This window comes from Phyllostomus discolor, chromosome 1, assembly GCF_004126475.2.
Source record: "Phyllostomus discolor isolate MPI-MPIP mPhyDis1 chromosome 1, mPhyDis1.pri.v3, whole genome shotgun sequence".
Lineage (NCBI taxonomy): Eukaryota > Metazoa > Chordata > Mammalia > Chiroptera > Phyllostomidae > Phyllostomus > Phyllostomus discolor.
This window is the reverse complement of record NC_040903.2, coordinates 99,878,262-99,903,013: the sequence shown is the minus strand read 5'-3', so window position 1 is coordinate 99,903,013 and position 24,752 is coordinate 99,878,262. Positions and strand designations below refer to the sequence as shown.

The 24,752-nt window shown below is 38.2% G+C and overlaps 3 protein-coding genes across 3 annotated transcripts in view; 1 reads left to right on the top strand and 2 right to left on the bottom strand.

Moving 5' to 3' along the window:
- HERC5 (HECT and RLD domain containing E3 ubiquitin protein ligase 5) overlaps positions 1-14,663 on the top strand; it is a 43,087-nt gene extending 28,424 nt beyond the window's left edge. Inside the window, 8 exon segments of the mRNA XM_028506249.2 lie at positions 379-549; positions 3,161-3,304; positions 4,293-4,459; positions 6,525-6,591; positions 7,499-7,569; positions 13,289-13,472; positions 13,553-13,658; positions 14,385-14,663. Coding sequence (XP_028362050.1) covers positions 379-549; positions 3,161-3,304; positions 4,293-4,459; positions 6,525-6,591; positions 7,499-7,569; positions 13,289-13,472; positions 13,553-13,658; positions 14,385-14,590 — 1,116 coding nt within the window. The 3' untranslated portion in view covers positions 14,591-14,663.
- Positions 14,664-21,935: 7,272 nt separating this feature from the next.
- On the bottom strand, positions 21,936-24,382 carry PIGY (phosphatidylinositol glycan anchor biosynthesis class Y). The gene is made up of 2 exons (XM_036026652.1): positions 24,244-24,382; positions 21,936-22,867 (listed from the first exon to the last, which is right to left on the bottom strand). The coding sequence occupies exon 2, from the start codon at positions 22,627-22,629 to the stop codon at positions 22,414-22,416; it is 216 nt and encodes a 71-aa protein (XP_035882545.1). The 5' UTR covers positions 22,630-22,867; positions 24,244-24,382; the 3' UTR covers positions 21,936-22,413.
- PYURF (PIGY upstream reading frame) lies at positions 22,666-24,550 on the bottom strand. The gene is made up of 2 exons (XM_028506564.2): positions 24,244-24,550; positions 22,666-22,867 (listed from the first exon to the last, which is right to left on the bottom strand). The coding sequence occupies exons 1-2, from the start codon at positions 24,444-24,446 to the stop codon at positions 22,726-22,728; spliced, it is 345 nt and encodes a 114-aa protein (XP_028362365.1). The 5' UTR covers positions 24,447-24,550; the 3' UTR covers positions 22,666-22,725.
- Between the last annotated feature and the right edge of the window lie 202 nt (positions 24,551-24,752).

Genomic DNA, 24,752 nt, shown 5'->3' with positions numbered 1-24,752 from the left:
AACTTCTGAACTTCTCTTTCAAATGAGAATACTATATTTTGGTATTTTACAAATCAATCTCTTAGCCTCCTGATTATAATTACCTTTGGTAACTGAAGTATTAATAATTGTGTTTATAACATAAAGTGGTCCATTGGAGCCTGCTGTTGGTCACTTTCCTGCTCACTTGTTGGCTCCCATTTCTTAGGTTCCATAATTCTTCTGCTCACTGAGGGTGAATGCTGAGTGTACAGCTTATCTCCAGTGGTGTATATAAGACTCTTCATACGAATGTTTGTGACGTGCACTTACAGTAAACTGAACCAGTTATTCTACTTTATAAATTTCTACTTAATAAAGCACATGGTGAAATGAAGTGAATCATTTCTGTTTACCTAGGACAAAAAGATTAAAGCTTATAAACAGTGGCCTGGGATTGTGGAAGATGGAGGATCCAGTTTAGCTTTGCTGCCTACCTTTAATCTAACTGTTAGAAGGAGTCACTTAATTGAAGATGTTTTGAACCAACTAAATCAATTTGAGAATGAAGATCTGAGTGGCGAGTTAATGGTAAAGTACAATTTTCAATAATTCGATGCCAAGATAAGAAAAATATAAAATAATGTAACAGTGGGCTTTACAGAGGGGAAATGATCTTCCTTTGCTGCCGAGATGGTCTGGTTTAGACTTCCCCTGGTTTAGAATTTACCTGTCAGTTTCAGGTGATAGGTGTAGGTACTTCATCAGTGCACTTGAGCTAAGGGGCAGTAGGAAAAATGGTCCCGTCCCCCCCCCCACCCCCCCGCAACCTGGTCAGGTAGAAAGTACAGTACTAACCCTAACTCGTCCAGTCTCTCCTGACGCCCAACTTAGCCTGGCTAGTCACCACCTTTTAAGGGTTCCAGTAAGATGGGGTTGATGCAGAGGAGAATTGATGGTTTGTTTCTGCTCAAATATGGGACCCAAATCCAAATTCTGCTGTGGGAGGAGGGAACTTCCTGTTTATTGACTGCATAGTTTTTGAGGGTATAACTGTAGATATTACCATGTTCTAAAGATTTACAAATGATCTTTGGTACAGTAACTATATAACTTGTCTTACTAGTGTATATTTGACACAAAATAATAATAATAATGACTGGTAGATCTAGCAAATGTTTTTCTTGTGCCAGAAACTGTTGTAAAGGCTTTACACTTACTTGTGTAAACTTTTCTACAATGCTTTGTGGAAGATTCTGTTATTCCTTCATTTTACAATGGGGAAACTGAGGTACAAAACTATTAGCGAATTAATCCAAGGGTAATGCAACTGATAAGGGTCAGCCAGGATTTGGGCCCAACTATCGGGTACTAGACTTCCACTTAAGACAAAGATTTGTTTGATAATATTTTTAGAGTGTTTTTGATGGGAGACTATAGTTTTTCACTTACCCTATTCAGATTAAAGGAAGATTGACTTAACTAAAGCTCAAAATACTTTTTTTTTTCAAAATACTATTTTTAAAAGTATATTGCAGTGGAATTTGCAGGTAAAGTTGTGATTTCCATATATTTTTACACACAAATAGTTTTTAAAAATCTAATGAACTCATGTGAGTCTACTACTCAGCTATTTTAGTTCCACTTTTATATTTCATTCTTTCATTACTTAAATTTAGGTAATATTCGATGAGCAGTTACCATTTTCCAAATGGTGTAAGGCATTTTCCATGTGTTACTTAGGCTTTTTAATGATCTTGTGAGAAAACTAAAGCTTTGTGAGATCAGGGAACTTGTCCATAGGCAAGGGCAGGTTTAACACCTGGTCTTACAACCATTTGAAATACTTTACTGAAGTTTGAAATTTGCGTCTCTGTAAAATGGAAGAAGCATTCATCCAAATAAACCAGTGAAAGGAGTTTTTTGGTGGAACATCCATATGGAAATGTTGAGGAGGCCTTTTGGAAATGAGTGTGTGTTAATCAGGAGAGAAGATGAGTGGGTGTGAAGGTTATATGCTTGCAAGTAATAAATGTAGTTTTAAAGAGAAAAAATAGAATATGGGGAAAGAACAGAGAGAGTTTGTGGTTTTAAAGGAGCAGGAAAAAGAGGAGAGAAAAATAAAAACCTAAATAGTGCTTCATGAGAGAAAGCAAGGGAGAAAAAAGTTTGAAGAAAGAGGAGGTAGTCACAAGTATAAAATGAATTAGCAAAATTAAAGAGATGAGACATCAGAAAAGGTCCTTGGAATTGAGAATTCCTGGTTCTTGGTCCTGTTGAAGAAAAGCATTTAAGTAGAAAAATGGGCTTGGAAATTGATGACACTGTTCTCTGAAATTTGGCAACCTAGAGTAGGAGGAGCCAGTGATGTCTAATTTTGAAACAAGGGTGTTGAGGGTTCCCCACCTCCCCCACTTTTAAGGATAAGGGAGAATTTAACACATTTGTAAACACAAGTGAAGGATTCTGCCCTGGCTGGCGTGATTCAGTGGATTGATCACCAGCCTGGAAACCAAAGGATTGCTGGTTCAATTCCCAGTCAGGGCATATGCCTGCGCTGTGGGCTAGGTCCCCAGTGAGGGACACTTAAGAGGCAATCACACATTACTGTTTCTCTTCCTCTCTTTCTCCCTTCCTTCCCCTCTCTCTAAAAATAAATAAATGAAATCTTTAAAAAAAAAAAACACACATAAGGGAAGGATTCTAAGAAGGAAATGGAGCGCATAGTGGAAGAAGGAAAGATGATAGAATCATCTTGGGGAGGAATGGGTGCTGTCTCCTTAAGGAGTACAGACAAGCCCGTGAGTGCTTTATGTGTGCTCTGATTTTTTGGTTTTTTAACAATCCTAGTATTTCTAATTTCCTTATGTTTATTTTTATTATACTTAGCATAGCTCTTAATAATGATGTCAGTTGAAGTCACTTTAGTGTTAATGACTTCAGGCTCTGAGGTTTCACAGACATAGGATTAAACCTGGGCTGTACCATTTAATGGTTGTAGAACCTTGGGAAAGTTATTTAAATTCTTCAAGCCTCGTAGAATTAATAGGATATTAAATATGATGATATGAGTATGATGCTTACCATAGTGCCCACAAAATACTTGGGCCCATGGTAATGTTAGCTCTTACTGTCAAATGAGATTTAATACATAGCAATACACAGCCTTGGAAGCGATGCATTATTCATTCTGTTTCCTCAGGTTTCATTTAGGGGAGAAATTGAACATGACTTTGGTGGAGTCAGGGCAGAGTTTTTCCACTGTCTGTTTGAAGAGATGACTCGGCCAGAATATGGGATGTTCATGTATCCTGAAGAGTCTTCCTACATGTGGTTTCCTGTTAGAGTAAGTCTTACTTTGCTTATGGTATTCCTGACAGAAAAGGTATGTTGCATACCAAAGAAAATTAGGTTGTCTAGACTGTTTTGTATTAGGAGAAGAATTGATGATATAATTGTGGAGATAAATTTGAATTCTAAAAAGGTGATTTTTTTCTAAAATGGGGTCCACTTTCCCTGGTTTCTCATGTCCACACAGTAGAAATTAAGTAATATATGTTTTGACCATTTATGGAATGTATGGATGATATGAACCTCTTTCTCAGGCACTCATTCTTTGTTACAGTTACATTTTTTCCTGATAAAGTTGAAGACAAAGGCTGTGAAAGGAAATTGGGAAAACTTTATAAGGATTACTGAGCCTAATGTGCTTCTATTCTTGTTCATTCTTTCATTTATCTTTTTATGGAAATAAGTGCCATATATCATTACGTAAATTTAAGGTGTTCCTGTTGATTTGATATTTATATATTATTATATGGTTGCCATTAAAGTGATAATTAGCACCACTGTCATATCACATAATTATAATTTCTTTTTAGTGGTTGGAATAATTAAGATTTAGTCTCATAACACATTGTATTATTATAATTCAAATTATTAATATAAAATTAATATTGAACAATATTATAATCAATATAATATTAAATAATACAAACACTGTAGTGATTATTATATTGTTGTTTATATTATATAAACAATGTGCATTAGATCTCTAGGACTTACTACTTAGTACAGTTCTTCCCACCAAACATTCTCCTCTTCCCTCAGCCCTTAGTCTGTTAATGCTTTTAGTGACCAGAACTGTGAAAGGGATTTAAATTGACTTAATAATTGTAGATAAGCCCTGAATATTTTTATCTCAAGATTCTTGGTTTTAATTTGTGATTTGACTGTATGAAAGGGCAGAGGAAAGACTGGTTTACCTAATGCAAATATGTCATTCTACTGGTAAAAATGCATAATATGATAAGACTTTTTTTTCCTCTTTTCAGCCTAAATTTGAGGAGAAAAGATATTTTTACTTTGGGATTCTGTGTGGACTTTCTCTCTTCAACTACAATGTTGCAGACATCCCTTTCCCACTGGCTCTGTTTAAGAAACTTTTGGACCAAACACCGTCATTGGAAGACTTGAAAGAACTCAGTCCTGTTTTGGGAAGGTAAGTAAACATAATTCCTTTGTTATTTAAATCCTTTGTGGGTCTGGGCAATGCTTTGAGAAGCTCTGATCTCTATATTCAGTAAAAGTCCAGTTTTAATCTCAGCAAGCTTACTATAAAACTTGACAAGCTGATTATAAAATTTTTGTGGATAAACAAAGGACCAAGAATAGCCAGGAATAATCCATAAGATGAATAAGGATGGGGGACTTGGCCTACCAGATATCAATAATTATTAGAAAGCTTTAGCCCTGACTGGTGTGGCTCAGTGGATTGAGTGCTGGACTGAGAACCAAAGGGTTGCTGGTTTGATTCCCAGTCAGGGCACATGACTGGGTTGCAAGCCAGGTCCCCAGTAGGGGGCGTGCAAGAGATAAACACACATTGCTGTTTCTCTCCCTCTCTTTCTTCCTCCCTTCCCCTCTCTTTAAAAAAAATGAATAAAAATCTCAAAAAAAAAAGAATTATTAGAAAGCTGCATAATTAGGACAATATGGTATTGGTCCAGGTTTTCCAGTGGAACAGAATAGAGAGTTCAGAAACTGAGCCATGCACACGTGGAACTTGGTTAGAAGCAGTGTGTTAGATCATTGGGAATGGGAATACCATTCACTTAATGCATCCAAGGAAAAATGAGCGAAGATACCTTATGTTATATATAAAAATCAACCTATGTGGATGAAGGACTTAAATATTAAACGTAAAAATGATGGAAATGTGGACAAAATATCTTTCTCACCTTTTGGATTTCTTAAGTAAAGCATAAAAAGTACCAACAGTAAAGGAAAGATTGGTAAATTTAATTTCAGTAAGATTAAACAAGGTCTCTGTTCATCAAAAGATACCTTAATGAAAGAGAAAATATACTTGTTCAACTGGTAGATATTTGTAACACATTTTGGGGGTTGAAGAAAAATGAGATAGAGAATGTCTCTCCTATAGATAGGTATAAGATAGTAGCAATGTTTTAGTTCTTGTTTTGGGGGTCAGGTTCCCAGGTGTTCTTCATAAATATACCCATAAATAAGCCACACATGGACATGTAATGAGAGTATAATGGTGAATCCAGTTTTGTCAGCTGAGTTCCCATTACTCTCTTTTACCCCTGCCCAAAAACAAATAAAAGATTGTCTTTTCTATGTCACAATACTGAAATTAAAAATCCAAAGAGGAAAAGAGTCAGCTTTGTTTCCACCATCTCCCAGAGGGAGACCTTCCCAATGACGCTTCCTTTCAGAAAGAGTTAATCAAAACCAAATTCTTACAAGTTATACCTATACTATTTACATAGGTTCTGACTGCACTTACCTCACTGTGGGTGAGACCTTCCTCACCTTTCCTACTAGTCTCAGGGTTTACTGACAGGAAAGGAATTAGTCTCAGCTTTACATCCCTTGTGTCATGTTAAGTACTTAATAAGTGTTTGTTGAATGAATAAAGAAGCAAAGGAGTAAATTATATAATATGGGGCATATTACATTAAATGTATTTATAAAGTGCCATAGGTTGACAGAAGATGGAAATATAAAAAGACAGGCTGCAATCATTCTGATACAACCTATGTTCTCAGATTCCAAGGTAGTCAAATTTCAGGTCTGTCTTAAGTTTGATAATACTGGAATAGCAGATGAGAAAAGGTCCTTTGACCTATCTACTCCACAGATTTCCTAAGTAGTACCTGCTATTTAAAACGAGATCTAGTATTAGTTCTGTAAGTAAAGTCCCAAAGCTTAAAGATAATACCAGTTTCAATGAGTTTGTGTTAGTAAATATGTTTTCAGTTTTTTTCTAAATAGAAACCTACAATCACTAGGTAAAGGAAGTGAGGGTAGTAGGAGGAGAGTTGGAATCAGGTGGGAAGCCTGCAGAACTGCAAATGAACTTCTGACCTCACAATTACAGATAATTGAGTTCTGCTAATTAGACTATCAACACAGGGAAAAGTGGGTGTTAATGAGCTGTATCTGACCTGCCTTCAAGATAGTCATGCACTTGAAATTTATTTTATAAGATGTATCTAGTGATCGTGATTATTGATTTTTAAAAAACAAAATTTGTTGTTTAGGAGTTTGCAAACACTTCTGGAAGATGAACGTGCTGACTTTGAAGAAGAATTTTATACCTATTTTAATGTGAGTAACAATAAAAACTAGATTACAGATCAAATTTAATCCTTATTGACCCTTTACATATGCACCTAAATATGTCACCCTTTAATGAAAAAACAAACTTCTAAATTAAGTTCATAGTGCTAAAGTTTTTTTCCCTCATTTTTCATGAGCTGAGTGTATCCGATATTACTGTGTAACAGGTAACACCTAAAGTTAGTGGCTGAAAATAACACAATTCTTTGCGTTTCTGGATTGGGCCAACTTAGCAGAGCTGGATGGTCTACAATGGTCTTGCCCACATACTTGGTTATTGTCAGGCTGGTTGGTTATGAGGTGTCAGCTGAAACAGCTTGTCTCTGTTCTGTCTGTTATCATCCAGCAGGCTAGATGATAACAGCCTCTTCTGTTAGGCTTCTTCACAGGATGATCTCAGTGTGCAAAGAGATGGGAAGCCCCAACACACAAGCTTCTTTTCATGTTTTTGCTTCTGTCAGATGCCATTAGCCACAGTACCTCACAAGGTCACATCCAGATTCAAGGGCTGAAAAAACAGACTCCCCTCTTGATGGGAGTTGTTGCAGAGTCACATTGCAAAGGGGTGTGAATACCAGGATGGAAGGGATTTATGGCCAATTTCACAAATCTACCATACTAGGTCTATACAGGATAAAGTAAATACTGAATGTGGCAATTTTCTAATTAATTTTTTTAGTATAATGAGTTAAATATAATTCAAGTTTTTTAAGTCATTTTTCATTCTGCAGAAGATGGTAATTTTTATTTGTACACTCATTGCTAATCTTTGTGACAGAAATGTACATTTTTACCTATTCTTGAGGAAAAGAGGTATGCTTCAAAGTGTTTTTGTTGATGATAGAATGTTCAGGATTGTTTTGGAGATGCTATTTGAGTTCATTTGTGGTTACAGGTGCATTGGGACAAAACTGATGTAGAATTAATTCCTGATGGAAGTTACATAGTTGTCAACCAGACTAACAAGTAAGTAAATTAAAAAAGGTGTAAATATTTGTTTTGTTTATACACTATATTTCACTGAGCTCTAAATATTTCTTATAGTTATTGTAATTTTTCATTCCCAATTATTATTTTCTCTCCCCCCTGCTCACCTCTGGTTACTCTCAGTTCTTAATTTCAATGTGTCTGGTTATATTTTGCTTGCTTGTTTGTTTTGTTGCCAATTAATTTTTTAATGGGATAGAGAGTTGCTTTGTGTTGCATATATATATGCATGTCTTCTGGAGTTTATATTCTGATGGGGAAGAAAATTACTTTCTCATAGAGACCTTCCCTTATCCTCCTGTCTAGAATTATTATATCACCACCTTTTCTCTCTACCCCCTTACCCTGCTTTACTTTTTCTTTTCATATCACACTTTCCTGCCTTTAGGATTTACTTGCTTATTTCCTTATCTGTGTTTTCCCCACAATGATGAGCCACATGATGATGGGGACTGGGTCTTTCTTACTCACCATTGTGTATCCAGTACTTGGAGTTGTCTACACTAGTGCCTGGTCCAAAGCAGCACTTAGTGTTTGTTAATGTTATTAGATGATATTGTGGTATCTTCACTTCCCAACACTTTGTGGGATTTAAAGGAATACAGTGTGGGATTATAGAATGTTCCCTTGATAGTTGGTCAGAATGGCAAATAGATACCTAGTGAGCACTATAGCCTAAGCCAAATATTTTCCTTTAGTTTTTAATCTTTATTTTAAAAATCTTTGTATTGAAGTGTAACATACAGAAAAGTACACAAGTGATAAGAGTACAGATCAAGAAATAGAACATTTCCAGATCTATAGTATATTTTATGAATATACCACAATTTATCCATAGTATTATTCATGAATATAATAAGGTTCTCTGCCTCTTTCAGCTACTTTTTTCTCAGCCTCTTTCCCTGAAAGAATTGGCAAATGTGTCCAAAGTGGAAAACTACAAGTAAAATGCTGCACTCACCTCAGTGAGTTTCCCTTTTCTCTTTAGTCCAGAGGTCTCTTGAGTCTTGCCTCAGATTTGGAAGCCTAAAGCTACATGTGTTTTTGCATATTAGCTGCCCTTTTCTAGTTGTTGTTGTTGTTCAAGTACAGTTGTCTGCCTTTTCCCCCTATCACTCCCCCTGGCACCCCAGCCATACCCATCTCCCTCCCCTGATTCCACTCCCCCTTGGTTTTGTCCCTGTGTCCTTTACAGATGTTCCTGAAAACCCTTTTCCCTTTCCCCCCCATTATCCCCTCTCACCTCCCCTGTGGTTACTGTCAGTTTGTTCTCAATTTCAATGTCCCTGGTTATATTTTGCTTGCTTGTTTGTTTTGTTTATTAGGTTCCACTTAAAGGTGAGATCAGACAGTATTTGTCTTTCACCATATGGCTTATTTCACTTAGCATAATGCTCTCCAGTTCCATCCATGCTATTGCAAAGGGTAGGAGCTCCTTCTTTCTTTCTGCTGTTCTAGTTCTTCTAATTGGGAGCATTTGCTACAAACTACTCTGTCAGAGCTGGAAGTATAAATCCCTTCTTTATTTGTATTAACCACAAATGATGTTAATTACTCCCTATAACAAATTCAGACAATACCAAAAAGTATAAAATAAAATAAGAAATTTCCCCCACCTCCAAGCCCATTTCCCAGACATGACTATTAGCAGGTCAGGTTTAATTCTTCCAAACTTTTAAAAAAAATTTATTAGTATTTATTTTACAGTGAATTTACTCCTAATCCATAAGTTTTTGTTTCTTCGGGGATATGTTTTTCTTCTGTGAAACCTACTCTTCTGGTTTAGGGATAATATGCTCTTTTTCAGTAGGATCACCTCAGTGTGTCAGGGAGAGCTCAAGGGTGGTTAACCCATGAGCTCTGTAAATTCTGCACTACATCTTGAGAGCCTTATTCACTTGGATGTGCTCAATGACCAGAGAATCTACATCTAAACACTTAAGCTCAGCATTACTCTCTGCATTTTTAAGCACATGCAGCAAAAATTCAGCACTCTTTTGGGCCACTGACCCTGTGTCTAACTCCTTTGGCCTGGGCATACCTACCAACTCCACCACTGTAATGGCAGAAGGACACACATTGCTTCTATAAAGTGACATCCTGAAAATACTTGGTGGCTTTTCAGATTTGCATGCTTTGATGGCCTGGGTAGTTTCATAAATGTTCTTGACGTGAACATGAGATTTGAACCAGTTGATTTGCATGGTTTTGTGGGTTTTCTGGGTCAAGCGAATAGTGAACCATTTTCTGAGGTCACCTCTGGAAGAGCCTCATTTAAGGAAGAGCCTTCCAACTTTTTCTATTGTTTTCTTTGTCCATGATTCCAACTTTATTTGTTTATTTATTATTTTTTCTTGCATACTATTCTCTTATTCCATTCATTTTTCCTCACAGTGGTAAAAGTAATATAAACTCATTACTACCCATTTGGATAATAGAAAAATATATAATGAAAAATACACTAACCACTTATAGTTCCACTTCTCTGGATCTTTTTTTAAGTATTTTTTATTGATTATGCTATTATAGTTTTCCCAATTTTTCTCACTTTGTTCTTCCTCCACCTTGCCCCCTTCAACCCTCCCACATTCCCCTCACCTTAGTTCATGTCCATGGGTTATACATATAAGTTCTTTGAGTTCTCTGTTTCCTATACCATTTTTAATCTCTCCCTGTCTATTTTATGCCTACTAATTATGCTGTTTCTTCCCTATACCTTCCCCCCCTTCCTCCCCTCCCCCTCTCCACTGAACTCCCTCCATGTGATGTCCATTTCTCTGATTCTGTTCCTGTTCTAGTGGTTTGCTTAGTTTTTGTTTTTGTTGTTTTTCTTTTCTTTTAGGTTCATTTGTTGATGGTTGTGAATTTGTTGTTACTTTACTGTTCATACTTTTTATCTTCTTTTTCTTAGATAAGTGCCTTTAACGTTTCATATAATAAGGGCTTGGTGATGATGAACTCCTTTAACTAGACCTTATCTGGGAAGCACTTTATCTGGCCTTCCATTCTAAATGAAAGCTTTGCTGAATAGAATAATCTTGGATGTAGGTCCTTGCCTTTCATGATTTCAAATACCTCTTTCCAGCCCCTTCTTGCCTGCAAGGTTTCTTTTGAGAAATCACCTGATAATCTAATGGGAACTCCTGTGTAGGTAAGTGTCTCCTTTTCTCTTGCTGCTTTTAGGATTTTCTCTTTGTCTTTAACCTTGAGTAACTTAATGATGATGTGCCTTGGTATGTTCCTCTTTGGATCCAACTTCTTTGGGATTCTCTGGACTTCCTAGAAGTCTATTTCCTTTGCCAGATTGGGGACGTTTTCCTTCATTATTTTTTCAAATAAGTTTTCAATATCTTGCTGCTGTTTTTCTCCTTCTGGCACCCCTATCATTTGGATATTGGAATGTCAGGTTGCCCAAGAGAATCCTCAGCCTCTCTTCACTTTTTTTGGATTCTTGTTTCTTCATTCTGATCTGAGTGGATGTTTGTTTCTTTCTTCCAAATCATTGCTTTGAATCCTGGTTTTCTTCCTGTCACTGTTGGTTCCCTGAATATTGTGCTTTATTTCATGTTGGGTATTTTTTATTTATTCTTTCATTTTTTGACCAAGCTTAATCAGTTCTGTGAGCATTTTGATTACCAGGGCTTTAAATTCTCCATCAGATAGGTTGGCAATCTCCTCATTGCTTATTAGTTCTGAGGTTTTGCTGTGTTCTTTCATTTGGGTCATATTTCTTTGCCTTAGCGCACCTGATAAGTTGTAAGGGGGTGGTGGAGCTTTAGGTGTTCACCCAGGCAGGGCAATCCTCTTTGCTGTGCTGCCTGTGGGGGAGGGGCCAGAGAGGGAACCATGCAGCTCACCTGCTTGTCTCTAGCACACTATCCAACAGACTCTTATGTCGGACTGGAAGTACTTCCCACCACAGCAACCCCAGCCTTAGCTCACAGTGAGCTCTGAGTCTCGGTTTTCCTGTTATGTCAGCCCCTCCCAGCCAAGCTCTGCAGCCAGCCCTGCCCCTCAGTTCCCTCGATGAGGTTTTTCAGAGTTGGCCTGGTGGGATCCGCTGCCTTACCATTCTGGTTGTTCTAGCTGATTTTTTCTTTAATTCTTTGGTTGTCGGAGTTCCATGCATTTTGGCTTTCTGGCACTTTTAGTTGTTCATTGATTTTTAGATTGGTGATTATGCTCCTTTTGGTTGTGTGAGGAAGTGAGGTGTTTACCTATGCCTCCATCTTGGCTGGAACTCCCAACTTTATTTAAGTGGCACCATACTAAACTACTCTTTGGCACCTAGTATATTTTTTTCCTTCATTTTGTTTATGTGGTGCATGATATTTATTGATTTGCAAATGCTGTACCAACCTTGCCTTCCTGGAATAAATCCCACTTGATCATGATGTATGATTGTTTTGATGCATTGCTCTATTCAGATTTCTAATATTTTGTTGAGGATTTGAGCATCTGTGTTGATCAGCAATATATTGGACTGTAAGTTCCTTCTTTGTAGTGTCTTTATCTGGTTTTGGAATCAGGAGAATGATGGCCTCATAAAATGAGTTTGGGAGCCTTCTCTCCTCTTTAATTTTAATTAAATATTTTGAGAGGGGAGGTGTTAGTCCTTCTCAGGACGTTTGATAAAATTTAACTGTGAAGCCATCTGGTCCAGGGCTTTTATTTGTTGGGAGTTTTTTGATTACTGCTTCAATTTCATTAGGTGTAATCTATCTATTCAGATTCTCTGATTCTTTCTGATTTAGTTTTGGAAGATTGTATGTTTCTAGGAATTTATCCATTTCGTCCAGATTATCCAATTTGTTGGCATTTAGTTGTTCATAATATTTTCTTACAATGCTTTGTATTTCTTTGGTGTCAGTTGTTATTTCTCCTCTTTCATTTCTGATTTTATTTATTTGGGTCCTTTCTCTTTTTTTCTTGATGAGTCTAGTTAAAGGTTTGTCAATCATGTTTTCTTTTAGTAGAACCAACTCTTGGATTCATTAATCTATTGTTTTTTTTAGACACTATTTTGTTTATTTCTGTTCTGATCTTTATTCTTTTCTTTTTTAGAGAAAGAGGCAAAGGGAAGGAGAAAGAGAGGGAGAGATACTTGTATGAGGTTGCTTATTGAGCACCCCCTATCAAGGCCCTGGCCCACAACCCAGGCATGTGCCCCAACTGGGAATTGAACCAGTGACCTTGTGGTTCACAGGCCAGTGCTGGGTGGTCTAGTCTCATTGTGGTGAAGTAGTTTCTTCTATCTGTTCCTGGTTATTAGGCTTCTTTCTAGCTAGTGTTCAGCTGTTTATTGATGATTTCTCTACGGTTTAGTTGTAATTCCAGATTGATCCTAGGAGAAGGTTAGTGTAGCTTCCACTTACTCTTCCGCCATCTTGGATTCCCAATCTCTTTCTATTCTAACCTTTGTTACTTCTCTTAATTTTGTGATCCTGAGTAATCATGTGACTTTGCTGTGAGTTTAATGAGTTTCCGTCTCACTAAAATGTCATATAAGAATCTGCCTCAAAGAGTTTTTTGAAGATTAAATTAGATAATATATGAAAAATATCTGTAATAGTCTATGGTACATGGTAAGGACTCAGTTGTTAAGTGTACTATCTCTTTAGCCTCCTCCTTCCTACCCTTCCTCCCATTTTGTTCAGGGTATTGCAGTAATCTGAAATAATTTTTTGTTTTATTAAAGGACAGACTATGTTTCTAAGTATGTTGATTACATCTTCAACACCTCCATAAGGGCAGTATATGAAGAATTTCAAAGAGGATTTTACAAAGTGTGTGACAAGGAGGTTATTGAAATTTTCCATCCTGAAGAACTAAAGGATGTGATTATCGGAAATACAGATTATGACTGGGAAACATTTGAAAAGGTACATTATAAAGGTCAAGTAGTCTGAACTTGAGTTTCTTTTCTGTTTCCTGAATACTTTTTCTTTGCACTTTTCTGTAGAATGCACAGTGTGGGCCAGGATATGATGACAGTTCGCATCCAACCATAGTCATGTTTTGGAAGGCTTTACGCAAATTGACTTTGGAAGAAAAGAAGAAATTTCTTGGTAAGTATTACATCAGGAATAGATATATAATCTCATTTCCTTTTCATGGAATAAGAAAATCTTGTTTGTTTTAGGTACCATTTGCAACAAGTCATACTTAGTATAGCAGCCACTCCTAGTCTAGTTAAATGTCCTCTATGCCCAGGTGTTGCAACATCAAAAAATAAATGTTAATAGAGGTTTTTTCTCCTTTGAGTTGAACCCTGTCTGTTGCTTTAAAATTTTTCTTTTCTTCATCTGTAGTTGTCAATTCAATCAATTCATCATTCAGTTACTCAGGCCCTGTGGTTCTTTGCACCCTCTCACTTCCAGGCTCTCTCTGAATCTCCTTGCCCTGCCTTGAACCTTCACCCACTTCCTTTGCCCTTTTTTTTCCCTAAAATGTCCAGCTTAATTATCCCTAACTGATTCTCTCTCCCTGTTCTGAACCCCACAGCATTTACATTCAGAGGCACTTAGTTCTATGACACCTTATTTGGCTGCCTTACCGCCTTTTCTTTTTCTCTTGTTTTTGTCTTTTTCTGCCCAGGAATCTAATATTTCCAACCAGACTGTAAATTGCTTGAGGGCAGTGACTGTCTGTCAGACTTAGTTGTAATATGGTCCCCAGTGCAGTATGATGTCAGGCTCTGTACATGAGCCCTCAATAAATGCTTAGAATAAATATATTTTCTTGATAAATTTTGGTGATTTGTGAAGATCACTTAATTTTATTCTGCTTTTTAGTATTTCTTACAGGAACTGACAGAATCCAAGTAAAAGGTATAAAGAACATGGCAATAACATTCTGTTGTCCTGAAGATGTGAATGAAAAAGATCCTATGAGAGCACAGACATGTTTCAGCATCCTCTGCCTCCCTAAATATTCTACAATGGCAAGAGTGGAAGAAGCGCTTCAGGTAGCCATCAACAACAACAGAGGATTTGGCTGACCCTACCTCACACTCTATGCCCTTTTGGAAATATTTAAAAAAATAAACTTAACTCAAATTTATTAACTTAAAAGTCTTGCTAACTATTCAGTATGTTCAACCTGTGGGGTTTTTGGGGGGGGTTTTTTGTTTTTTTTGTTTTTTTTTTTTTTTTGGTTAGCTGGTTTTGCATGTAAGATCTACTAGTTGTAATATAGATTAGGCTGTTAAAACAAAAGGCAACCCCAAAGCATAGTACATTAATAAGACAGAAGTTTATTTTTCTCTCATAAACATCTTGGTAGTTTGTTCTGGACTGAAGTGGTACTTCTCCCACTCAAACTGCTGTAATAAGTTATAGGTGATTTCTCTGTTGCAAATTTCAGTGGACACTTGCCCATTTCCATTTTTTATCTACTGCATTTGAAACTATTGACTACTTTCTCCTCGACTGGCATGAACTGCTAGACTGTGGCTTTCTTTTTCTTGGCTTGTTTCTCGTCTCCTTTGCATGTTTTCTTACACTCCCCTGATCTAAAATGCTGGTGCAGTCCTGTTTTCTCACTCTCCACATACTACTGATTACCAACTTCATGGCTTCAGTTAATACTTCCCTGCTGATGATACTCAGATCTCTCTCTCTGATCTGCAAGAATTGGTATGTTCCAGCACCACAGCCGTTTTTCTACATAGCCTGTGTCTCTTCCTATGTGCCTCTTGGCTCCTTAATCTCAACATGTTCAAGGAGAAAATTACTGTTTTTCCTGTATTCCACAATTTGGGGTGGTACCACCAATATCTCCAGACAGAAGCCTACAATCATCTTCCCTTCCTCCCTCTTCTTCATCCCCCCACACTTAATAATCATTAATATCCGAACAATTCTTGTTCTAAATGTCTGTCACTACTGTACAAGCTCTCATCATCTGTCCAGTCACTGCAACAGTCATCTCTCAAATGGTGTTGTATTTAGACCTGTAGGAGACCATTCTGCATGGCATGGGCCCAGCTCCCACTCAGAGATGCTCAGGATCCATGCTCATGGGATAGGTTCTCCCGTGAGGAATCAGGCCTGCAATGTACCTAGGCTGCTTTGAGTCTTGCTCTTGCTAAAAAAACTCCCTCACCCTGAATTGAGGACACTTACTGCAAAGTAACTTCCTAAAATCCATGCTAAACCTTCCAAGGATGAGTGTAACCAGGCCAACCATTTTTGCCTTTTCATTTGCAAATATCCCTCTTCTGTAATGTGATTAGCAGCATTGGCTCCTTTGTTTTCTGTAAAAGGTAATCACCTAAAGCAAACCTGTGCGTAGTAAATGAGGACCATCATGTAATGGGCGGAGAAACCTAATAAAGGCTGGTCACAGCAAGGGCCAAGGCTTTGGCTCTCTTTGAGAGAAAAGCCATGCTGTCCCTTTTCCTCCACCAGACTCAGTCGGTGTAAATGTCTCATTTCATCCATAATGACTCAGACACTGCGGGTCAGTGTCTACATCATAGACCAACACTCCAGGAGAACATTCTGTGAGGCTGGAAATCTCCCATATTAGTGCTGTGCAGTAAGGGGGACCCTTGTGTACATAAGGTTCATTGACAATAGCGGAAAAAACAGTTTAGAGCTATGCTGTTTAGTATGTGGCTTTTTAATGAAAATTAAATAAATTTAAAATTCTGTTTCTCAGTCACACTAGCCACATTTCAAGTGCTCGGTAACTGCATATGATTGGTAGCTACTGTACCAGCAAGCAAATGTGAACATGCGCCACCACAGGAGTTCATAACATACAAACCCCTGTAATTTTGAATATGTTTTTTTACTTTTTCCTGGAAAGAGGAGCCATCATAATTATCAGCTGCACAAATTAAATGATTTGAAAAGTTAGGCAGTGAAGACCAGCTACAAAATCCTTCCTGATGCGCCTCCTATTAGCTCCAACCCCGTCTACAACCATTGCCCTGCATACATAGAGTTCGTTCTCGTCATTTCTAACAGTCTCAGTTTCCTGAGCGGGCCAGTCTCCTGTTTTTCACACATGCTTTTTCTCCTGCCTGGAACCCTCATTTCATCCTACCCCCATCTCTCTTTCACCTTCTGTGTTCGGTTCCACTTCCCCCTCTGAGTTATCCCCACTTGTTCCTTGGGATTCACTTCAGCTATCATGACCTTAGATGCCATGCAAATGAGTTTAGTGATTGTGGAATATGGCTACCTAGCTCAGCATTTTTGCAGGTACAGTCCTCTGCATGCTCAGTTGTCAGTGCTTCCATCAGTTAGCCAGAAGTGCCACCTAGTGGCATATGCAAAAGATAGTTCCAATGACACTTCACTAAAAGGGACAAAACTTGGAAAGCAGATAGACCCTTCTCCCCACAACTACACATAGTGATAATCCACTATTATTTCTTGGCTATGTTAAGTGACTTCATATTTTCTACCTCACTTAAAACTTCTGCCAGATATGAAAGTAGGTATCACCCTTTTCATCTTAAAGATTAGAGTCTGAAGTTCAAAGAATCTTCCTTAAAAGCTCACTTTGCAGGACTGTAAGAAAATGAAGAGCAAGTAGATTATGATAAGTCCTTTTTGCTCCCTCCCTCAGTGTGGGAAATTGTCACTTACAAAGTTAGTGGGAAGGATGCTATTTACGAGGTGATTAAAGATGATCCCTGTCAGTGTCGGCAGATAAGGACACTAGGGAAGATAGTCTTGTTAAGAGGCTCTAAGGCACAGGCAGCAAATATAAGACCTGCAAGCTGAATCCGGCCCTTCACCTTGTTTCTACCTGGTAGCAGCACTGAGCTCTCTTGTAACTGTTAAGGAGTAGTTCACGTTTATAGAGTCCTAAAATTACATTTGGCCCTTTGAAGGCAACTGCGAGGCTGATATGGCTCCTGGTGAAAATGACTTTGACACCCCTGCTCTAAGGAATCAAGAGGTCTCATCATTATGAAGTCAGCTAATGATTGGGGAGGGGGAATGGGAAAGAGTCACAATTTGAAAGAATAAGCATTTCTGTGGTGGGTTTATAGTGAAGTCAATGTGTATGTGGCATGAGCTATGTGAAGAAGCTAGGGAAGACGAGTCCCCATTAATGGTTGGAAGCCAGGATGATTTGCTAGTGAAGAACTCAACTTGGAAGATCACCAGAAAACATGGAGAATTTTCAAGAAAGGGTGTTATATCTTACAAAATTTAGAAGCCTTAAGAGCTAATTCTACTTTTGGCCATGCCTCTAACTAGCATTTGACTTCCAGCAAGTAGCTTGGGACCACTGTGCTGTGCCATACACTGGACATTTAGATAAATATTTTTTTTTTGGTGGGGGCGGGGGCAGTAACAGCTTTATTGATATATAATTCACATAGCATGTAATTCAGCCCAAAAGTATACAACTTAGTGGATTTGGTATACTCAGAATTGTGCCATGATTGCTACAATTTCAGAACATTTTCATCTCCCCAGAGACCCTATACTCTTCAGCCATAACACAATCTCCCCTTCACCCCCAGCCCTATGCAACCACCAATCTACTGTTTATAGATTTGTCTATGATGAACGTTTCATATAAATAAAGTTAACCATGTGATTTTTCTTTAACTGGCTTCTTTCACTTAGCATGTTTTCAAGATTCATCTAGGTTGTAGCATGCAACAGTATTTCATTCTTATTTTTTGCCAAATACTATTTCTTGTATTTATGGAACATTTTATCCATTCATCACTTGGACATTTTGCTTGGTTTTGGTTCTTACTAATGCTGCTGCTGTGAACATTTGTGCACAAGTTTTCATGTGGACTAAATTTTCCTTGAGTATCATATACTTAGAGGAGAGGAATTGCTAGGTCATACCATAACTCTGTAACTTTTGGGGGGATCACCTGTTTACCAAAGAAGGTGTAGCATTTTATATTCTCACCAGCAGTGTATGAGGGCCTGAGAAATTTTAAAAACTGCAAATCTATTAAGAGTGCCAGTGAGCCCTAGCTGGTGTATGTGGCTCAGTGGATTGAGCACCAGCCTGCAAACCAAAGGGTTGTGGGTTGATTACCAGTCAGGCCACATGCCTGGGTTGCAGGCCAGTTGCTCCGTAGAGGGCACGAGAGAGGCAACCACATATTGATGTTTCTCTCCCTCTCTTTCTTCCCTTCCCCTCTGTCTAAAAATCTAAAAAATGAAGATAAAAAATATAAACAGTAAAATGACAACAAACTTACAACTATCAACAACTGAACCTAAAAAAATGAACTAAAAAATGAACTAAGCAAACAACTAGAATAGGAACAGATTCCTAGAAATAGAGATGGCATGGAGGGTTATCAGTGGCGATGGGGAGGGGAGAATGGAGGGAAAGGTACAGGAAATAAGAAGTATAATCGGTAGGTACAAAATAGGGGGAGGTTAAGAATAGTATGGGAAATGGAGAAGCCAAAGAACTTATATGTAGGACCCATGGACATGAACTAAGGAGGGGAATGTGGGTAGGAGAGGTATGCGGGGTGGAGGGGAATAAAGGCAGGAAAATGGGACAACTGTAATAGTATAATCAATAAAATATATTTAAAAATAAAAAATAAATATAAGTAAAATTTTTAAGAGTGCCAGTGAAATAACAAATATTACTTCTAGGCAGTTACCCCCCTTTTTGTGCTTTGTCATGCATATTTCACCTACATGTTACTGCCCAACAATACTTTCTTATTATTTATTTATTGTCTCAAACTGAGGTAAGGAGAACAAGTATATATTTATAACATTGTTATATTAATCTTACGTGCCTTTTCTGCTTTTCATTTGTTGCTGTGAATTCAAGTTAACCATTTGGTATCATTTCCTTACTCCAGTACAGCTTTGTTCCCATCCATTTCCTTTGTTCTGTTAATGGCAATATGATATAGACCCCAAAATACAATTTTGTACATATTGTTTTATATAGGTGCTCTACAAAACAATTCAGAAAAAGAGAAGATATCCATTTACTTTTATAATCATGTAATTTCCTTTCCTCTGCTGGCGGCCTGCACCTCCTGAAAAGATACATAACTCTCAACTAGGAGACAGGAAGAGGGAGCCTGTCTTCTTGGCTGCACCCTCCTGGAGTGTCTCTCACTCTAAGCTGAGAGGAAGGGAAAGATGAGTGATAGTTCAAATGCCACAAATTCTACTTACTTGTCGAGTTTTAGATTGTCTTGGTTCCTCATTTGGCTGTATGCCCTTAGAACAATTTCCAGAAACTGTACATGGTTGTTTTGTTTAGAATTTTCACGTTAGGTTGTTTCCTGGGAAACTGCAGGGTTCCTTGTGCTGCCATTTCAGTTGTTACTATTGCTTAGTCTAAATTAGAAAGCACTTTAGAAAGCACTTTACAAAATGCTTTCACATGTAATTTAATTTGTTCCCCACAAGTGTATAAAAGCAGCAGGGGAAGGATTTCTAGCCCTTAAGATGAGGTTCACAGATGTTAATGAACTTGCCTAAAATTATACTACTTGTCAGAGCCATGAGTACACCCTCTAAGTTTCAGGCTTACTGCCTGCTCTGTGCTAAGCATTAGACAAAAAAATGTTGAGAAATTTACTGTCTACATGAGACAGAAAAAGGCAATTACAGTGCAGAGTGCTAGAATAGAAGTAAAACAGTTAAGTGTTTTTAGGAAAACAGTAAGGGCATTAGCCTTGAATAAGTATTGGAATCCAAGAATTTTGATTCCTAATTGTTTCTTATAAAAGATGAATGTTCTCAAAATAAACGCTGTCTAGTGATTAGGAAGCTAGACTGAAGCCACATTGCCATATTTCAATTTCAGTCCAGTTATTGCTGTTACCCTGGGTAAGTCACTCAATTTCTTTGTGCTTCAGTTCCCTCATCTATAAAATGGTGCTATTACCTACCCTACCCCTTAGATTGTACGATTATGTGTAATATGCTTAAAACTACCTAGTATACAGTTTGTACTATGTGATTGCTGGACAAATTCTATTAGGGGATGGGTTAATACTGAACTCCTGCAGGGGTATACTTGTTGTTTCCTGATAAAATGCTGAATTTGCAAAAGTTTGAAATACTTTTCAGAATACAATGTTTATCAGCAAAGTTGTTTCATTTACACTGACCACAGGGAGATTTAGGGTAAATTAATAGTAATTTCAGGAAATGATAGGAATCTCTATAGGATTCTAGGTTATTTGTAGATTGTCATAAATTTATAAAATGTGGTTTGTACTGCAATATGAAATTAATGCAATACAAAATTTAACATCACATTCTAATTTTTTTATAAGAATCTATCTAAAGCTTCTGTTCAACTAGTTTTAAGATTTTAGTAAGAAGTTTAGTATATTCAATTCTTAGGTTTCTATAGGTAACTACTGAAATATTTGTTAGCCCTGTTGTGGCTCAGCGGATCAAGTGCCAGCCTGGAAACCAAAGGGTCATGGATTTGATTCCAAGTCTAGGACACATGCCTGGGTTTCAGGCCAGGTCCCCATTAGGGGGCGCTCAAGAGGCAACCACACATTGCTGTTTCTCTTCCTCTCCTTTTCCCCACCTTCCTCTCTCTAAAAACAAATTTTTACAAAAAATATTTGTTATACCTCTGAAATGGTTATGTTAACCTCAGTCATTCTTGTTGAAAGCTCTGGAAAATTGTGAACTATTGATATGTCAAATGCTCATGTCCATAGTGCTAAATTGGTTTCCTAAGGCAAGAAAATAAACTGAAATGTGGTTCAAAACATAGCTCTAAGCTCAAGAGGACACAATCAGCTAGATTTCTATAATACCCCACCTCTACCCAAAGGCAAATACTTTCCTGGGAAACTTCCATATTTTACCATGTGTAATACACACTTTTGCCCAAATTTTCTAGGGCAAAATAAGGATGACCATTATACACGGGTAGAATAATTCTATTATCTATATAAATGTTTTTAAGTCTTCTACTTATGCTTATGCATTAAAAGTGTAATGCTAGAAAGCAATAATGGTATCCATATGCAAAATAATACCCTGGAATATGTGTATCATTTTGTTTCCAAATACAAAAATCTGAATTAAAAAATTTGAAAGATTTTTTCCTGAAAGTTTGGGCCAAAAACATGGGTATGCATTACACATGAGCGCATTGTATGTGGCAAAATACGGTATTCTATTTGGGTAATAAGTACCTGTCTAATAATAGCCTACACTTTAAAATTTACAATATTTTTACATGTTCCCTCCTTAGAACCACACTCTTATGACCAAAAACAAAACCCTGCAAAATGTTTTATGGAAAAGTGTCAACACCTTGTATTATTATTACTAATGTAAGCATTCGATACCAAAGAAATGAAGGTCACTTTACAAACTCAGAACTTTTGCAAGTTCATGAAATTTCCATTTTATTATAGTTTTATATCACAGTAGTTCCAATGCATTTCTTTACAACTGCTGCAACACAGGTCCTTTGGAATTATTTCAGTTATCTGTAACATGTGACTTCACCAGAGTTTCTAAAACAAACATAAAATTTCAAATTATTAACTTTTAGATGAAAGGGAAATGAAATAAAGTCATTAGATGATGGTTAGAGTTGTTCATTTCCAACAAGCCACAGTGTTGAATTGCTTCTGATACAGCAGTTATGAATTAGAACTTTCAATAAATAAGAGCAGAACCAAAGTATACTAAAGAAGTTTCTGCAGCTTAAGCCTCCCATAGCTCTAAACCTTTGACAGAAGCAAGGTATAGGATCTTTTCCTGAAAATTAAGTTGGTTTCCAGTATTTCCATGTAGTTGAGCTTTCAGAGACAGATGCTCAAGACTTATTATTAATGTATATACCATCTTGACTCTGGTTGCATTAGTTATGCCTGAAGAGTTTAATACCCATCCAAGTCCAAAGGTGGAAGAACACATACACTGGTATGGTAATGGGCAAGAGCAGGCTGTAAAAGCAGAGGCTGGCTGTGCTCGTGCAGCCCTGCGGGAAGTTTTCTTCCATAGAGGCTGAGTAGAACAGTCCTGCTAAAGAGACCAATGGAATAAGGACAGTCAATGTAGGAAGAGACAGAAACATTCTTCTCTCCCACTTATTACTTGCCACCCTGACTTCTTAAAAAGGTAGACAGTATTAAGAAGATTTAGTTTTTAAAATGTAGTTTTTAATTATGATTTAATGCTGCTCCGTATCTTCTTTCTTCTTGTTCTGATGTGTCATCCTAGCTGCCTGAGGTATCATATTAGGAATCCCATCAATAATTGGATAGGCTATTCCCAACTCTTCATTAATCAATTCATTTGTTGATGCTTCATATCTGAGGGAAGGAAAAAGAAAAAATGGATTGTGAAAAACAAAATGCTTAGAAGAGCTTGATATTCAATAAATAACACCACTTATCCAATTCTTGATACAGAGTTAATCTCAGAAAAGCAGAATTGAACAAATTTAATTCTAAAAGCAGTGATAGCCAACTGAATCATTTCTTTTAGAAAATGAATTTCTAATTGTTCCTATTTTAGTTCTCCCAGTTTTTTCACTTTATTCTCAACTTACATCTTAATTAAAAAAATTTCAGAAAAAGGTTCCCCTTACAATCCAACTAGTTCTTCATTACTCTGGTCACCCCCAAAACTAACCCAGTTAATTTACTACTGGAAAGATACTAGAGAAAAATTCAACTTCCTCATTTTAGAATACCTGACACCAAACCAACTGATCCATAAGAAGGAAACCACTGGAAAAAAAAAGTCTGAGAAAGATAAAAGGGCAGAAATGAGAAAACTGGAAAACTGCAAATCCGCAGTGAGCTAGTTACACAATTAACTAAAAGGCAGGACGAATGATAATTTCAATGTTTAAGAAAATTTAATAGGCTCAGTATGAAAAAAATATAGAAAGGGAAATGCAAAAAGATGAAAATTAAAGTTACTAGCAACCTACCACCCAAAGATGGTACCACACATAACACTGTGGTATTTAGCATATCCGATCTGCAATATTCGTGTTGTAAACGTTCAGTTTTGGTAGCCTGGAACTGAGAGCTATCTATGCTAAGGACTATAAGTTAAGGTGATAGAGGCCTTTACAAAAAACAGCTAGTCCAGAACGAAAAGCCGGAGAGCAGCACATGAAGCTTACACGCTCGAGTTCTGCAGGTATCAGTTGTACAGGGCATTTTCACAAGGACCTGCAGGATATTACAGTATTCTTCATCATCTTGGCTTAAAAACCTTAATGCCTTGGACTAGTCCTAAATCTCACAACTGCGTAAACCTGGCTATACATTAGAATCATGTAGACTCCTTTGAGAGATGGGTAATGGCTCAGGCCCCGCCCTAGACCTTCGGTTTCTGCCACCTGGGGTGCTGTCCGGGAATCGCCATTTTTAAAAAGGTCCCCCGGTGGTTGTAATGCACAGCCATGGGCAAGTCGGTAAATGCTTCAATCTGTCCCTGCCGGTCGGCGGTTTGATTTGGGAGGCCTGGGGCTCAGCTTCCCTGCGGCCTTCTCCCACCCCTCCCGCCACAGAGAGAGGAGCGTGGGAGCAGACGCGCCCCCAGAAAATGGCAGCAGTGAATACCTGGACTAACCTAAAAAACTCCCCAATGGGTGTAAGCGGCCGCGCAGCCCACCTGCCTCCTCCCGCAACAGGCAGCCGCTACAAGGGAAGCCGCAGCTGACGAAGCTCACCTGAGCGGCTTCTTGGAAAGTGGGCACACCAAGAACTCCAGCAGCGCCGGGTCGAAGGCGCCGGGCAGTTCCTTAGTCCTCTCGCTCTGGTCAGCTGACCGCTGCGACCCTGACCCGCCCAGGCACCTACGGGCGACCGCAGACGGCAGCGCGCGTGTACTGCGCAACGCTAAGGCGAGCCTGCCGCACGCTGCACTCAGCATGGTGGGCTGCCAGCCACTGCCCCTCACCGCCCTCCACCAGGCCCAGGCACTCAACCTGATCCCTGCTCGTCCAGCCAGCCGGCCAAGCCCCGCCCCTCGGTGCTCTGCAAACGCAGCCCCAACTGGTGGGAGCTAGCGCTTTGGTTCCGAGGGCGTTCCTGACCCGACTGCTTTTCCCGGGGCACCGCTTGGAAATTAGAGCGCCGTTCGCAGCCGGTGTCCTCAGCTGGCTGTTCTATCGCGTTTACACGTGGCAAACAAAAGCAATGCTTCAATGGGGGTGCCTTGAGTTTTCACCAGGGCATA